This window comes from Clarias gariepinus, chromosome 19 (genome assembly GCF_024256425.1).
Source record: "Clarias gariepinus isolate MV-2021 ecotype Netherlands chromosome 19, CGAR_prim_01v2, whole genome shotgun sequence".
Taxonomy (NCBI): Eukaryota; Metazoa; Chordata; class Actinopteri; order Siluriformes; family Clariidae; genus Clarias; species Clarias gariepinus.
This window is the reverse complement of record NC_071118.1, coordinates 9355866-9372696: the sequence shown is the minus strand read 5'-3', so window position 1 is coordinate 9372696 and position 16831 is coordinate 9355866. Positions and strand designations below refer to the sequence as shown.

The following is a 16831-nucleotide window of genomic DNA, read 5'->3' as shown; positions in this document are numbered from 1 at the left end:
CACATGGAATTATGGTAATTATGTAAAAATAACAGTCAGTTATTATTTTAAGACACTCAGGTCAGCCTTTTTAAGTTAGTTCATGCAAGAACAGTATTATCAAGTGCATTTGCAAAACCAATCAAGCACCATAATGAAACTGGCTTTCATTCAGATCTTCCCAGAAAAGCAAGACCAAAACTTACCTCTACTGTAGAGGTAAAGTTCATTTAGAGTCACCAGCCTCAGAAATCACCAATTTACATCACCTCATTATGAAGACCATCATATAATGAGTAACAGATACATCTCAACATTGAGACTGGAGTTAGAAAGTGATCCCAAACTTTAGAGTGGTAGTGAATGAATACAAGAATGCCATTTTGCATTTATGGGAAACTTTTATAAAGCACTACTTTTCCTCTCTCACAATTTTGGAAGCACTCTAGGTTCCAAAACTTCAGAACCTTAAAGTAAAATCAAACTCTTTTTTACCTCCTGACCTATCAGGTTGCTTATTAAAAACATTTTTTTTGTGTGTGTCGAGTAATAACAGTTGTTTAGTATGCATGTTTCGTGAGACCTTTTCTCATATCAGCACAAAATGTGCTTTGACTAGTGCTTCTCTTTAAAAAAAAAAGTGTGAAAACAACAAGTGTTGTTAAAATTCATAACTTTGTAAAAAAAATAATAATAAATTTTTGCAACCATAAAGGGTTTAGCTTGCTAAACTTTCTAATTAAAATTACCAAATTTCCCCTCACTATGTAGAGATGCAGCAATACCAGATTTTAAATTTTTATAATGAATGCAGTACTAATGAGTTTAGACTTATACCCCGTACTAATGCCGTTTTCCACAGCAACCAAGCTGACTTTCAGCAAGTTATGCAAGACATGTATTGGTGGTATCAGCAGAATATAAACATAAGCTTTTAATAACTGTTTGTGCATACACTAAGTGTGATGCTGAGCATTATTACTTTCTGTTAATTCTATTACGTGTTCTACATACATGTTTCTATCTTGCATCGATCATAAGCTATGCTGTGCTGTTTATAATTGAGGATGGAGATTATGCTAAACATTTAAAACTTTACATCATTTAAGGGTTTTCAGCCCAGGCTGCCAGCATACAGCATTTATTGCATTTTGGGGTTGGTATTAATTACTTCACACAAACACCTCACACACAAGCATTAGCCCTTATAATAGTATTTAAATTTGTATTATCATTATCACTACAATAGTGTTTACTGGGGCATGACATTCCTGGAAAAAGTGTTGACCTCACTGTCTGTCTAGCCCTTCATGCACATTAAACAGGGGCTAAGCCTTCATTTAGTGATGAGACAGGGAAAATGCAAGGTAGACGATTCTGTGCAGTTGAATCAGGAGTGTATGAATGAAGGAGGATTTTAGGAATTTAGACTCTATAAGTCCTGAGCCTTAAAAAAATTACTTTTGTGTTCATTTAATTTCCCCTGAATGTCTTTAGGTATGGTTCAAAATAGGACAATAGTTGTACTCGATACAGTTTTGTAATAAATAGAATAAACAAGACTAAACTGTTAGTCCTGGAAGCTAAATGCAAATTAAAATTTTATTAAATTGGATTGTTTGTAAATGTCTGTTCATTTGCCATTAGGTTTGAGATATATATACGTATATATATATATATATATATATATATATATATATATATATATATATATATATATAAAATATGTCCTTATTTCCTTATGTCCTTATGTTCCTAAAACATCTGTAACTGCTTGTTTTGTTTTGACACTTTAAAGACTATTTAAAATTAGGACGGATTGTACACTGCCTGACTAATCAGAAAACAGGTCTTGATTTGCTATGGAGCATGAAGATTGGTCTTTGGAGCAATGGAAAAAGGTCATGTGGTCTGATCAGTTTGATTGACCCTGCTCCAGAGTGCTGGGCGCATCAGTGTAAGAAGGGAAGCGTATGAGGCGATTCTTCCATCATGTATAGTGGCCACTTTACAAGTCTCTGGAGGCAGTTTTATGATCTGGTGTTGCTTCATTTGGTCGGCTCTAGGCTTAACAACGTCATCTGGCAAAAAATAAAGTCAGCTTTATTACAGGTTATTGCATCAATGGAGTTTTTCTTTCCTGATGGCATGGGCAAATTTTAGGACTTAAATTGTGAAAGAGCGGTTCTAAGAGAATAAAAAATCATTCTGGCCAACACATTGTGTTTTGTAAAACTAAAGGTGACTGAAGGAAATGCTAGAGTATTTTTGGCCAGGCAGTGTAGCTTCTGGCTGTTAAAATGTAGTTCACTATTCAGCACTGTTTCTGTGCTTTCAGTTTTGTGCGGCTGAAATCGACAGATAACTATAACTGACACCACTCTTTTTAGGGGTGTACCCAAGGAAGTAAGTTTCATGTAGCAACATGAATTTCTTTAATTTGTGTATTGTTCAGTTTTAGTCTTCTACCAGAGTTATTTTGTCTAACCAGACCTTACTGTTAAAATGTAAAGTAATGTAATGCGATGTAATTTATGTTTCTTGTATGAAATTTATGACTGAGTGTTGTTTTTTCAGCAACAACTGGTGGCATATGTGTCTTGGGTGAACGCTCAGCTGAGGAAAAAGCCAGGTCTAAAGCCTGTGAGTGACCTGCGGCAGGATCTCCGAGACGGCGTGGTCCTCACACACCTTATTGAGATAGTGGGTTAGTAGAAAAGTCATAAACGTCTAGCTGTTAACTATTTCTCTGACCTGACTATTTGATAGTTTGATAACTGCATTATTTTTCTTAATAATTTTGATTTTTTTCTAACAGTACTACATTAGGTAGTAACAAACCTCTGTACGCACGCTGCATCCTGTTACAGTAATTTTTCATCATTTTAAACTAACACATTATGTGCTGGTATTGATTTGATAAAAAAGACCTTGATTAGCTGAATCATCGGTGTCAGATTTGAGTTAGAATTAAACTCGGAATCAGAAGCATTAAGCTGTGCATGCAGTTTATAAAATGTCTTTATAAAATTTTCTTTGTGCATAATAATTACAGATTTTTCACTTTTGTGATACAGTGGAACCTTGGATTATGAGTATAATTCGTTCCAGAAGCAGGCTTGTATTCCAAAACTTGTAGATCAAAGCAGATTTCCCATAGGAAATAAGGGAAATTTAAATTATTATTCATATTATGTAAGGACGAGAGTGTGATTGTGTGAAGGTGCACGGTATCAAATTCCACGCATGCACACACATGACAGAGAGGGAGAAAATGGATCTTTAACCTCTCTAATGAGACTTTCTTTTGCTTTACACACGCACACGTTTGTTATAAGAAACAGTACACGCGCACTGTAAACTAAATTTGAGGTTCCGCTGTATATAATTTGGAGGGGTTTTGTATTCTGTGTAACATAACAAGCTGAATTCTTACCTTATTGTTATCAAGTCAGAGACAGAAAGAGACTTTAAGCTGTTGTGTGGATGTTCTGTTACTTTAAAAGTAATTATAAACATATAAAACAAATGATGTATTGTTACTTAATAAGTACGAATTGTAATGGTTGGCAGATTTCTGTAGTGAAATATGAATAAAACACTTTAGGATGGGCTGAATGTTAAATGCGTTCAGAATATGCAGTTTTGGGAATATAATTAATGTGGAAAAGGTAACTCCCCCTTTTTATGCCAACACATTATTTACAACAGCACACCATGAAGTGTTGTATTATCATTTTAGGTATGCCTGGCTTTAAATATATCTGGTTTATATATCCAAATATGATTAAACTGTTACCAGTGTCCAGTAATATTATTATTATTATTTAAGACATTTTGCTGTAAAGTTTTAATGTCTTTAGTTCCTTTTCACATGGTGACATGGTGATTTAACACTGCACGTTAAAACTGATTTATTGTCAGTTTATATTCTTATTTACATAGCATAGTTTTGTTTTATTGCATGATAGCTGGCGAGCTCCTTGAGGGTATTCACTATTCACCAAAGGACAACCAAGAGAAGAGAGAAAATGTGGAGAAGGTTTTGCAGTTTGTGTCCTCTAAGCGGATACGCATGCCCCAGACGTCTGCCAGAGGTGTGTTACTGACTTAGTAACGAATAGACTTGCTTCTGTAGAAACATTTAACCCCTGCATTCAACAGAAGTTCATCTCTGCTCTCGCTTCTCGCAGACATCGTGGACGGGAACCTCAAATCTGCCATGAGGCTCATCCTGGCTCTAGCAGCACATTTTAAGCCGTCTGCCTCAGCCAATCACAGAGCAGGTGCAGCTTTGGGTAGAAACTCGACCAGCTCCTCAGCCAATCACAGACCTCATTCTACTATGGCCATGGCCCAGAATGCAGCAGCGGCTTTAGCCGCTGCTCGAAATGATGCGTCTCGCTCAGGGCGGAGCGTTCAGCAGCTCAGACAGGACTGGCACAGGTCAGCCTTCATTCACTGTTCTTTTAACACGATTGATACATGATTATAACACTGTAAGTTGTGTTGGTTCATGCAGTTATGGGATGTGTTTGTGTTTTCTGACTAGGGATCATCATTTTTTTTTTTAAAGGAAATCGTGATGACTCATTGCAGCCGTTTTTCTAATCTACAGTACAGTCAGGACAAGTCACTAATATTGTACATAATGAGATATAATCACACATTATAGCCACATTTCTGTAACATTAAGTTTATTTTCGTACATTTGCTTGTTGGAATGTTAATCCTGGAGCTCAATGACATAGTGCTCAGGCTTTAACAGGATGAAAAGGATAAAGAAGGGATTCTCTGTCTTACTTTAAAAAGAGGTGTTGCTGTGTACAATGTGGCCTTCTACTGGTAGTCAGTGTATTTTACACCCATCATATACATACTTAATTCCTAACTTTAATTAGCATCCATTTAAAATTTTGTAAACAAGCTAAAACACATCATTAGACATTCCATACTCCTGATAGGAAGTAAGAAAGAGAAAGTGTTTAGACGCAGATCAATATCGCACAAGTGAAAGTGTGGTTATACTGAATAATTACACGTATCCAATATCACAGTCCCAATAATATTCAGTATAACCTCATGATTCTGACAACAGTTCTCTAAACAAGGCATGAATATGAAGTAAGTAGCACTGTTTATTTTTAGCTCCACTAGTGGAAATCATAGACTGTATAAACAAGAACAGGACAAACAGTCATAGGTTTTCTCCAGAGCGATTTTGTAGGTCAACTGTGAGAGCTCTGATTGTCGCCATCTTGGCATGAGTTGACACTTAACTCCCGGTTAATCCGTAAATCGGCAGGACAAATGTGGCCTATCTGTTTTTTTTTTGGAAATCCATGTACAACCCACAATATACATTTGATCGAGCTCAATCCTTTATACCTTACACGTCAGCTTGTGTCAACTCGTACATATCTTGTGGTAAGTTTTTTCCAGTTAGCTGGTTAGTTAAAGCCAGTGTTGAAGGACATTACTTTGTAAAGTAACTAATTGCATTACAAAATTACTGTCTTTAAAAAGTAATCAGTTACATTACAGCGTTACTTTCTGATAAAAGTAACTAGTTAGAGTACTCCTCAATTGCAGAAAAAAAAAAATCCCTTCGTGATTCCTTATGCATGTTGTTTTAGTCAAGACCTTTATAATTATTCTACCATCATTACTCAGTAAGGTTTGGCCCATAATATGTTACCTACTAATACCCCTATCCCATCTATGCGGTGGTATGGTTCATCGTGATTCACCGCGAGTTTTGGCGCTGTGATTATGTTTCAATCTTTCCGCGCTTCGGTCCCCGCGCTTCTCACCGCGAGTCAAACCGCATAGGTGAGATAGGGGTATAACAGCAGGAATTACAGGGGGGCCAGGTTATTTGGGACGGGGCTTGTAGGATCACACGGAACCACTGCAGTCTGGCTCACAGATTACATAAATTGTCTGAATAACGGATTACATTTTTTAAAACATAACTAAATAACTGAGTACTTAAATAACGGACCTAACACGTTAGATTACTCGTTACATTAAAAAAGTCATCCAAGTTACACCTAACATTGCTTAAAGCCCCTAATTGTGCATAACTTTATGGCTTAATATAATTTTATCTGATTCATATCTTGAATAGGAAATCTAGCTTACGAAACCAAAACCCTATTTTTGTGCCAGGCTGCAATCGTTTATTTTTGTTGTAAAGTTGGCCATATTAACAAAGGAGTCTATGAGGATTGACTTGCCTTTGGAGCCAGCTACTGATCATTCAACAACTGCACATTTTGGCACTTGGTGAAACCACATTGGTTTCATTTTACAGAACCAGAGGTGGAAATGGATGCAAATCATGCCACACTTTATAGCCTGTCAGATAGCTGGCTAGCCTGCTTACAAGAATTTAATAAAGAAATTTAGAAAATTTAGAAAACGCTTTTAGAATAGCGTCCTGTTTTCTAGATTCATTCAAACCAAAATTTACACCCTTCTTTTCACTGACCAACACCTGGATGCTTTGCAGTTAAAGTTAGGTAAAGTACTTGTCGAGTATGTAACGAAACATAATTGCCCAAGATAATGAATTTGAACCCTTATTTCTCAAATTTGAATGTTCAAAAGGTGTTAATTATTTTTAGTGTAGTAACAACTACAAAAAACAAGAGTTTTATGATGGGCAAAAAATATGCAATTACTTTAACTGTTTACTGGTAAATCTAACTTCATAAACAGTTAAATTACTTATTTATTTGTTTATTAATACAATAAAAAAAATCTGTAAAATAAAACAAAATAAATCTTGGCAAATTATTTACATTATGTGACATACACGGGCAAATTATTCACAAAGAATAAACCACTTTGGGAAATGCATCAACCTTTGGGTGGTAAAAACTTTTAGATTAATGTTAGACTGTAGTCATTGACATAGACCTTCATGTCGTTGGTTATTTTCTGTAACAGCACGTTGTATTATGTTTTATTCCTCAATAAATTCACCATATTTTTAGTATTATTAAATATTCAAATGTCAGCACAGTGGTGTAGTGGTTAGCACTGTTGCCTTGCACCTCCAGGGTCCAGGTTTGATTCCCAGCCAGGTTTGATTCCCGCCTCTGTTTAAACGGAGTTTGCATATTTGGTGCTTGGTGGGTTTCCTTAGGGTACTCCGGTTACCTCCCACAGTCCGAAGACCTTCAGATTATGCTAATTGTTGATTGGTGTGTGTGTGTGTGTCCTATGATGGATTGGCACCCAGTCCAGGGTGTACCCTGCCTCATGCCCTAAGTTGCCTGGGTTAGGCTCCACACCCCCTGCGACCATGTTTACTGGATTAAGCGCTATAGACAATGAGTGAGTGATTAAATATTAAAATTAAGGAAAGCTTGAAGCATGAAAACAAAATCGCTATTTTGGCATGATTCCATCTTTGTACTGTATAACACACTATAAATTTACTCTAATTTACTCATAGAATTATGAGAATTATTATATTTCTCTTGACCTACTGTTTACTTCTAGACAAGAAAATAGTTTTAAAAAATTAAATGCTGAAATCTTTTTTAATAAGACCCTTAAAGGATGACGTGTAAAGGGTGAGGTGTTTGCTTTTAGCCAAGAAAAAGGGGCTATGGTTTAAATATAGACTCCTGAACCCTCTTTTATGGCTTTAACTTAAAGCTTCACTGATTGGAACGTCCTCCAGACTGATTGCCGCTTACTCTTTACGCCCCTCAGGCGAGGCTCCAGTGCTGATGAGGAGATTGAGAACCCATGCTGGAGTGTGCGGGCTTTGGTCCAGCAGTATGAGGGAGGAAACGGTGTGGATGAAACAGAGACCGGAGACCCAAGGTAAGACCTTGTGCACGTGCAGCAATTAAACCTTAACAATGTAGGTACATTATTACCCTTGACCATATCCAATTTTTTTAGGAACAATAGCGATACAAAAAATTACATATTGATATCTGTGTAAATTAGCATACACCTATAGAAGATGATATTCTGACTAGGGTTGGGTGTTTTTTGTTTTTTTTTTATATCGGTGCCAAATCGATACTTTTAAAACGGTACCGGTGCCAAAACAGTGCCTGAACCGATACTTACCGATACTACCAAAGCCACAAAATGATGGTGGATGACTCAGGAATAAATTTTTATTGAACAAAAAGTTAAATGCTTGAAATTGAACAATTTATTAAAAGTTTAAAGAATATATGAATACGTAAATACAAAAAACAACAAAACATAAGCCACCTAACTACAATAACTAAACCGCTTCAAATTTTAGCAATTCTTTTGCAGAAATTTCACCATATTTGCCTTTTCTGGCAAAATTCGACACATTTCCTGACTTCCTGCACAGGACATGCATAGCCTTCTTTGCAATGGTAAATGGGGTCACTGTTGTAGTACTACTAGTACTAGCTGAAAAGATATAATTATAAACAGAATCCATGTTAATCGTTTGACCATTTGTTAGCATGAATGCAAGATTTTCATTTTGTAATTAACATTACATTAGCCTACGACTAACCTGCGGAAAGGCTGCTGTCGTCATCATAATCGGTGGACTCCTTTTTGCTACGGTTGGTATGACTGGGTGCTGGGGTTCATCCACACCGATAGTGCCAGCTGTTGTCCGCAGGCTGTCAAACACGGTGCATCCCTCTGCTTTTAAGTTTATTCCGTGTGCCCTCAAATGTTTTATTAGATTTGACGTGTTTCCCCTTTTACACGCAACTGCTGTAAAACATTTGCTGCACGTCGCGGTGTCGGAATCCTTTCTTGTAAAATATGGCCACACTTTCGATCGTTTAGTTTTAGGCATCTTAACGAAAGTTTCATTTAACAAGCTAAGATAGCAGTAGACCATCTGCTGCCGTCAGAGCGAGTGCTGCATTCACGCGCATCTCGGATGGTCTCTCATTTCCTGATAATTCGTACTTTAATAATAATTTTTAAATATTTTTTTAATTTAATCTAATATAAACTATTAATCTACAAAAAAATACAAATCCAAAGAACAAATATTTCAATCGACAGTTCAGGCATTTAAGTGGCACAGAAATTACGCACTGAAATTCGTGTTCTGTTTTAGTCCGGTACATACCGGTTATATAGGTACCGGTGTCGTATTGGCACCGGTTTTCGGTACCCAATTCTAATTCTGACAGCAGCAGAAGGCAAAGGTGTGCCAAATGTGTCATGAAGAATGTAAACATGAAGGAACTGTTCACACAGCTTGCTTTGGCCTCCTGTTGAAACCTGTTCACGTGTCTCCTTCACCAGGGCACGAGATGAACAGATGAGTAAGGGTTAAAGATTATAACCGATGGCTTGTTGGCACGGCTGGGTCCCTGTCAGCCAACGAGAACAATACTGGCATTCTGCATACTCCCTGCTCGGGGTCAGATTGTCTCAGTGCCTCTGTTGTTTGTGTTGCAGCTCTGACACACACCCGACAGCACCTGATTACAAGATCTTCATTCTCCTCCTAGCTGTTAGAAGCAGCTGATAGTCAGGAGAAGTGTGAGGCTGTTTGTATATAGATGTTCTGCATTTTAGACCCATAGCTTTTAAAATGAAAAATAAATAAATACCAACTACATTCCAGTATGCTCCGGGTACAGTACTTCATGCTTGTCTTTTTTTTCCTTTGTAAGTTATGGTTGCTGCACAACCATTCATAAACACATACCATTGTCAAGCAATGAATAAAATCATCATGCTGTTTAGGAAGATACAAGGGGCGTTCATATCAAACTGGGACTTTTGTTGGTGCAGAATTTGAGAGGTAAAAGCTTCCTTATTTCTTGAAATAATTACCTGCTAAATTATTAGTCTCATCTTATCGTTTCACCAGTGTTTCCATAGCATCAAGGTAGAAAGTTTTCTCAGTAACACCGGACTTATGAGCAGTCTGAATGTCTGAGACACTGGCCTCCCAGGAACGCCTTTCGAAAAACATGGCCCAAACATGTGGAATTTTTTAGCTCAGCCAAAGGCTTGTAATTCTGCAAGTCACAAATTGGTGACAAGTTATTCGTCTAAATTTAAGGATCAGGTGTACGACTCTGTAAATAGAGTGGTCTCTAAACCACCCCAACCAGGATCATTATTCATGGACCTACAGTCTTCTTTAAAATATTTGCGCTATTCAGATGTTTTATTGCAGCTTTGGTCAATCGGTTTTATGCTTTCGTTCACAAGAGATTTCATCACTTGATCCTTCAGTCCCAGTTTGACTTGAACGCTCTCATAATTAATGACATGATCCTTTTCCTGAAGAGTTTTATTATACCGTACCTCAGTAATTTTTCTAAGGCTGTCCTCCTTCTAAAGATGAATTGCACTTCTCATTTATTTATCAGTGACATTTAATGGTGTGGGCTATCCACAAACCTAATTCTTGTTATCATTTATAATAATTATTATTGCAGGTCTCTTGCCAGCATCACATCACATTACTGTAAACACAGTGATCATATTTGATTTGGAGCTCATTATAGTCATGAGCTATGTAGAGGAAGGACAACTCTTCAAAGCTTTAATCCATAAGAAAGGCCAGAGGCTATACACTTGCTAAACCAGAGTGACAAGAGAGTGCAGCTATTGAGGAGAGTGTCGGGTCTGTCTCAGTCCCCACTCACTATTCTTTGAGGGTTCATTCCTGAAATCTTTTTTAAAAACAAAAGGTGATGTATGAGTGGAAAGATGTATCTAAAAGTGGAGACCATGTTGAAGAAGGTGGAAATCTTCTGTTTCTTTTTTGTTAACCTTAGAAACTGTTAAAGCTTAGTGCCTTAAACACTCGCACCTGCGGTCTGGAGGCTTTCAGGTAGGTGGCTACGGTGCTAACCACTACACCACTGTGCCACCTATCTAAAAAAAAATATCATTTGTAGTACTTTGTGGATATTGCGATTAGATAGTTTGATTTTAAAAGCTGTGTAGGCAGTGTTCTTGTCTAATTGACAAACCTAAAAACCCCTGGGGTTTTAAGGGGGGGGGGGACTGTTTTGTTGGCATCATGAATCAGTTTATGGCAGGTGTGCAAGGTCAGGAAAAGGTTTAGAAATGATCAGCTCTTATTCATCACTAATTCCAGATGTGGAAAAAAAAGATAATTCCCAGATAATTGTTGCCTATGGTAATTTCTTTAGGTTTCTGATGGGCAAGATGTTTCCTGTTTTTATACTTTATGATTGTCATGATTGATTTTTAAAGTGGCCAAGTAAACAACATAGAAACAACATTTGGAGCACGAACATACATAAAAACATTTAGGAAGGCTTTCTTAGAAAAGTTTTTTTTTTTGTAATAATAATAAAGCACTAGTAAAAAATAGCATTCTGAGAAGATACAAAAGTATGTTGGGGCCTCCAGTAAGCAGTACAGAGCAAAGCCTCTTGAAGTTGACCCTGTGCCACTTCCAATTACCGCAGTCCCCACTGGCCTCGACCCCACCTCACCCATTCACTGTTCATAGGGAGGGAGCAAGGGAAGACTTCGAGGGAGGGATTGGGGAGATAGGAGGAGCATTAGCAGAGGAGGGCTGAGCTGTGCCTGACATCTCAGCAAGGGAAAGCAGTGCAAGAAAAAATAAACAGAAGGAACCCGGCTTTGTTCACTGGCTCTGCAGTCTCTCTGCCTGTGGATAGTATGTCATAAAAATGTGGACTAGTTCAAAAGAGAAGAGATTTCAACAAAAAATGGCCACGTAGAATTAGAGAACAGAGCAGGATGCAGCTGCCTTAATGACAAACTAGAGCTTTGCTCCTCTGTTATTGAAGCAAAGCAGGATTTCCATATGTGCCACGTCGGGAGCAGCAGAACAGTGGATGACACACTCAAAAGCTTTTAACTGTTTCACAGTATTAGTCTGGACTATGGAGGTTTGCTCTCTGTGATGATAATTTGTCCTTTAGTGATTTGTCACTGGACAGCTTGGGGAGGCTTCTGTCTCTACCGTAAGCCTGTGGATGGGTCTCAGACTGGTCCCTAAAGAAGAGCACAGGAGTGAGAAAGATGCAAGTGAGCAGTTTTTCTATCTGTTATATGGATGAGTAAGAGCAGCGCTGTGGGATTGAGACATAAGCCAGCATGGGAGCTAAACAGGTCAAATGGTAAGAGAGTTTTTCTTACTCCTTACTTTTTAGCAACATACAAGCGCAAAGCAAATATACCAAAACACTTCTTGAAGTAAATGATTGATTACATTCCAGTTAAGGCGAGATTTTTATATGAACGTGTAAGATTTTAAGACACTTTTCTAGACGCTTAAGTGTACACAGTTCAGAGACAGATTTGTTTTGTTTTTTTCATTAGTGTAATTGCAGTATTTGCAATTTTGAATGTTTTTAAAGCATAGCCATGCTACACCAGAACTCAGAGTAAGCTTACGGCATTTAAAGAAATAATAGCAGCATTATAATGACTGGGAATGAATAAACAAGGGCTTTTTCAAAAGTGAATTACAGCGTTTTATGTTTTGCTTGCACCTGTAATAAGTGATGCATATTGTCCTCCTCAAACAGCGAACTATTATTTAGTGTTCTAGATTTCACAAGTGCACATGTCTGTACATTTGAATCATTTAAAGCCAAAGCTTATATACAACATAACTCATGTAAAGGAAAGACGTTAGTTAAGACTGTTAGGAAGGAAAGACTGTTACTGTGGTAACGGATGATGCTGTGATCAGCCATGGATAGTTGATGTCACTTGCTGGACTTGGAATTGAGGAACCCATATTTGGTTCTTTAAGTATTCTGAGTCATGAACATTTTCTTTATTTTTTTCCTGGTCTGAGGTTGGAAATTATAGTTATAAGTTATAAACTTTAAGCAAAAGGCTACCGCAAGCTACCAAGGCTGTCAGCGCATGCTGGTACTTCCGTGAAGTATTTTTGAATGTGGGATTTGTCAGGCCGCTGCTCTTCCCTCTGTCCAGGGCTGCAAACCACTACTCAGTCTTTTTAGGTACACTTGTAGTGCTCTACTTTTACCCATGGTCGAAGAAACATTTGGTACTTTAGCCTGATTTATGACTTGACCCATGTTTTCGGAGACGTTTTTAGTCCAACCACTCAAAAACGCATACATATACATATACATAGCCTGTATATACAATACTTATACTCCCGGTCCAAAATTTGGACACACCATCTAACTCCATGGTCATTCCTGATTTTAATTTCTTTCTACATTGTAAAACAGGGCAGAAGGCAATAATATCATTTGAAAAGTTGATATTGGGATACGTCTGTTCTTTTTTCTTTCTTTTTTTTTTTGAGGCTGGTAATTCTAAATGCAGTGGAGGCAAGTTTTGGTCTTGCTTTCCTGGGATGGAATAGCGGTACTGTTCATGTGCTGTTTACAGACGTGTTAGGTGTGGTGTTGCTCCAAATCAGTGGCATTAAATGGCATCTGGGTTGTGCTCAGCTTTACCATTTTATGTTAAATAAAACCAGCTGTTGCTGCTGGAATATTATTGGACAATCTGATCATCAGTGATGCTGTTATTTCTTTTTTTAACTGCAGGCCTGGATTTGTGTCTGGAATATTCTCTTTGATCAAAATTGTTTTAATATTGTGACGCATTTCCTTTTTTTTTCAGTGCATGGTTGAGTGTGAACAAAGACACAATACTGTTTTTTTGTATAACCATTTAAAATATATAGAATAAATATTTTAGATTCATTAGATGTAGTGCGAAATATTTCAAGCCCTTGTGGTTTTGATTTTGATGATAAAATCCTGTTTAGCAAAACAACTTTTGCATATTTCATGGCCTTTGGCTGTGTGCTGATGGGGTTATTCAAGACCAGATTGCTTTGATAGCAGCCTTTAGCTCATCTACATTGTTTAATCTAGTTGTTGTCATTTTCCTCCTAATAATACCTTTTTTATTCTCTATTGGGTTCAGTCAGGCGAGTTGTCTGGCCAATTAAGCACAGTAATATCGTGGTTGGCAAACCAGTTAGTGGTAGTTTTGTCACTGATAAGTCCTGCTGGAAAATCAAATTGCTATCTTCATAAAGATTGACAGCAGATAAAAATATAAAGTCTTCTAAAATCTCCTGGTAGAGGGCTGCGAGGACTTAAGATATGATAAAACATAGTGGACCCACACAAGTAGGTGACATGCCACAAATCATCACAGCCTTTTTCTTCTTTGCTCAGGTAAGATGCTTCTGGTTTAGGAGTGGCTTGATACTAGGAATGCACTAGTCGCCGTCTGTGCATGGTGGCTCTTGATGCACCTCACTCCACTCCTTGTGAAGCTGTCATATGTCCTTGAATCTACTTTGCTTGACAATCTTCATATGAATGCAGTCATCCCTGTCACTTGTGTACCTCTTCTTACCACACTTTTCCCTTCTAGTCAATGTTCCATGAGTATGCTTCCGTACAGCCGGTCCTTTTTATCAGTAACCTTCTATGACTTACCTTTACTGTGCACGGGTCCAAGTGATCATATTTTGGACAAATACGAATAAATGGTAATTTACTCAAGATGCAAACACAAAATGAAATATATATTGAGATATTGGATTTTTGACTTCCGTTGGCTGTAAGCCGTAATCATTGAAATTAAACATACAAAAAAGACATGAAGTACTTTACTTTATTAGTAAGGAATTTAGAAAATATGGGAGCTTTGTTTTTTTTTATTTTTATATAAAAAAATTATTCAGATCTTTAGATGCACTGTGGTTTTGCTCAAAAAATATAAACAAATCTATTCTGTATAGACATTCAGATGCTTACAGGTGACTTAAACTAGCATAAAAAGGCTCATGAACATTTCTTGTTACTCTGGAAGAGCCGCGTGGTTGCCTCATATCGGACGTGCCTCGCTATATTTGATTTGGCCCTGCTTATCACTTTGGCTGAACCCCTTCAAAAATAAACCGGCATTCTTTGTCAATAGGAAGTGACTGTTTCATTCACACAGGTTAAACTGCTGTGCCCGCCTATTCTGTAAATTCTCGTTGTCACTTTGAACTATTGTGGTCACGCAACACAATGTAGAGGTTCAAATGTTGTCAGCTGCATGTGAAGTTTGTATTTCATCATCTTGGTTTTTAGTTCTCTTTCTTTGGTATGTCTGCTGTCTTTTTAAAACAAGTATGCAGTTGAAATGCTTTTTCTCTGTTGAAAAAACATGCTTATTAATCAAATTCAAGACTGAAAATAGCAATAGTTAGGCTTTATTTTTTTCTTTCCTTTTCTTATTTCAGGCTGATACAGATTTTGTGCCAACACTTTTCTTCAGAGTCACTGTTTTCCTTGCGAGACGCATGACTTTTTGGGACATGTGCCAAATTCCGACTACTGCAGTGTAAATACACTGTTCAGTCTTCCTGTGGTTACATCTTATAATTAGTGTTTAATGTAGGGTGTCTAATGATCCCTCATCAGTCTAGTCATATCAGATTCAGACTGCAACAAGCACAAATATAGAGATTATGCTTTTCCTGATGGGATTCTCTAAACTTCCTCGAGCTACTTCCTGCTGTGTGGACAGTTACATAATAGGAAATGCTTCATGCTTACATTAGCAGCTTATCACACTGTATACACTGTAAACCAACTTATTAGAATATGCATTGCCTTAGAGGCTGTAGTCACTTTTTTTGTTTATTGATATGTGAGGAATGTTGTTCATATTCAAACTTTAAGGATAAAAGAAGTATTTGTATATAAACATGCATAAAAACGGTAAAGATAAAACAGATAGTTAAGGTTTAATGGGTGAAGCAAAGAAGATTACGATACAAATATAATGTGTAATGTCATCCCAATATACTGTTTTTATTTAGAGTATGTGTCATAAGTAATGGAAGTTGGAAAAGTTGAATAGCAGCTTTGGGGTTAAAACGTTCTTAGCTTGGACCTCAATACAGACATAAATATTAAATAGACCATGTTTTCTAACCTATAAATCATTTCAAAGTGGTGTACTGTGCGATGAAAAAGTATTTGCCCCCTTCCTGAATTAAACCTTTTGCCCTTTGCTTATTTGTCACACTTAAATGAATTAGATCATTAAGCAAAACGTATTATTTCACATAGATAACCTAAGTAAATACAACACCGTTTTTAAATGATTTCATTTATTAAGGGAAAAAAAAAGCTGTCCTAACCTGCAAAAGCAAAATGATCTAAAGAAATTCAAAAATAGATGGGACACAAAGTAACTCATACATATAAAGTAAATCTGATTGAGATGCTGTGGCTTGACCTTAAACAGGTTAAACCCCTATAATGTGGCTGAATTAAAACCATTCTACAAAGAGGAGTGAGCCAAAATCCCTCCACAGCGATGTGAAAGATTTATTGCCATTCATCACAAATGCTTGATTGCAGTTGATGCTGCCAAGGGTGGCACAACTAGGCCCTAGGTTTAGCAGGCAATTACTTTTTCACATAGGACCAAGCTGAATTAGAAACCTTTTTCCCTTTAATAAATGAAATCATCATTTATCAACTGCATTTTGCATTTACTTGGGTTATATTTGTCTAATATTAACATTTGTTTGGTGATCTGAATCATTTTAGTGTGACAAATATGCAAAAAAAAATAAATAGGAGGGAGCACTGTTTGTAAAAGTCTAATTTGCCCATTCATAATGTATGTGTAACTGTAATCCAGCAGTTATGAGAAGGTTATGGAAAAGTGGACTACTTTAAGCTTATCATCATAATATGTAAAAGTGGAGGAAATACCTCTAAAGGAATAAACACCAAACTAGACTTCATGAATAAGACTTTTAAAAATGCTTTATAATCCAGCTTTATCATGCACATTTTGAAGTTTCTTGTATTTATGCACCGTGTATAGAACAAAATAT

The 16831-nt window shown here is 37.0% G+C and overlaps 1 protein-coding gene across 3 annotated transcripts in view; it reads left to right on the top strand.

Annotated features, from left to right (window-relative positions):
* dixdc1b (DIX domain containing 1b) overlaps positions 1–16831 on the top strand; it is a 39685-nt gene that overhangs the window by 8802 nt on the left and 14052 nt on the right. For all 3 annotated transcript variants that reach the window (XM_053478631.1, XM_053478632.1, XM_053478630.1), the window contains exons 2-5: positions 2557–2686; positions 3951–4076; positions 4173–4425; positions 7708–7821. In XM_053478631.1, the coding sequence (XP_053334606.1) occupies positions 4055–4076; positions 4173–4425; positions 7708–7821 (389 nt within the window). In that variant the 5' untranslated portion in view covers positions 2557–2686; positions 3951–4054. The remainder of the gene's footprint in view (positions 1–2556; positions 2687–3950; positions 4077–4172; positions 4426–7707; positions 7822–16831) is intronic.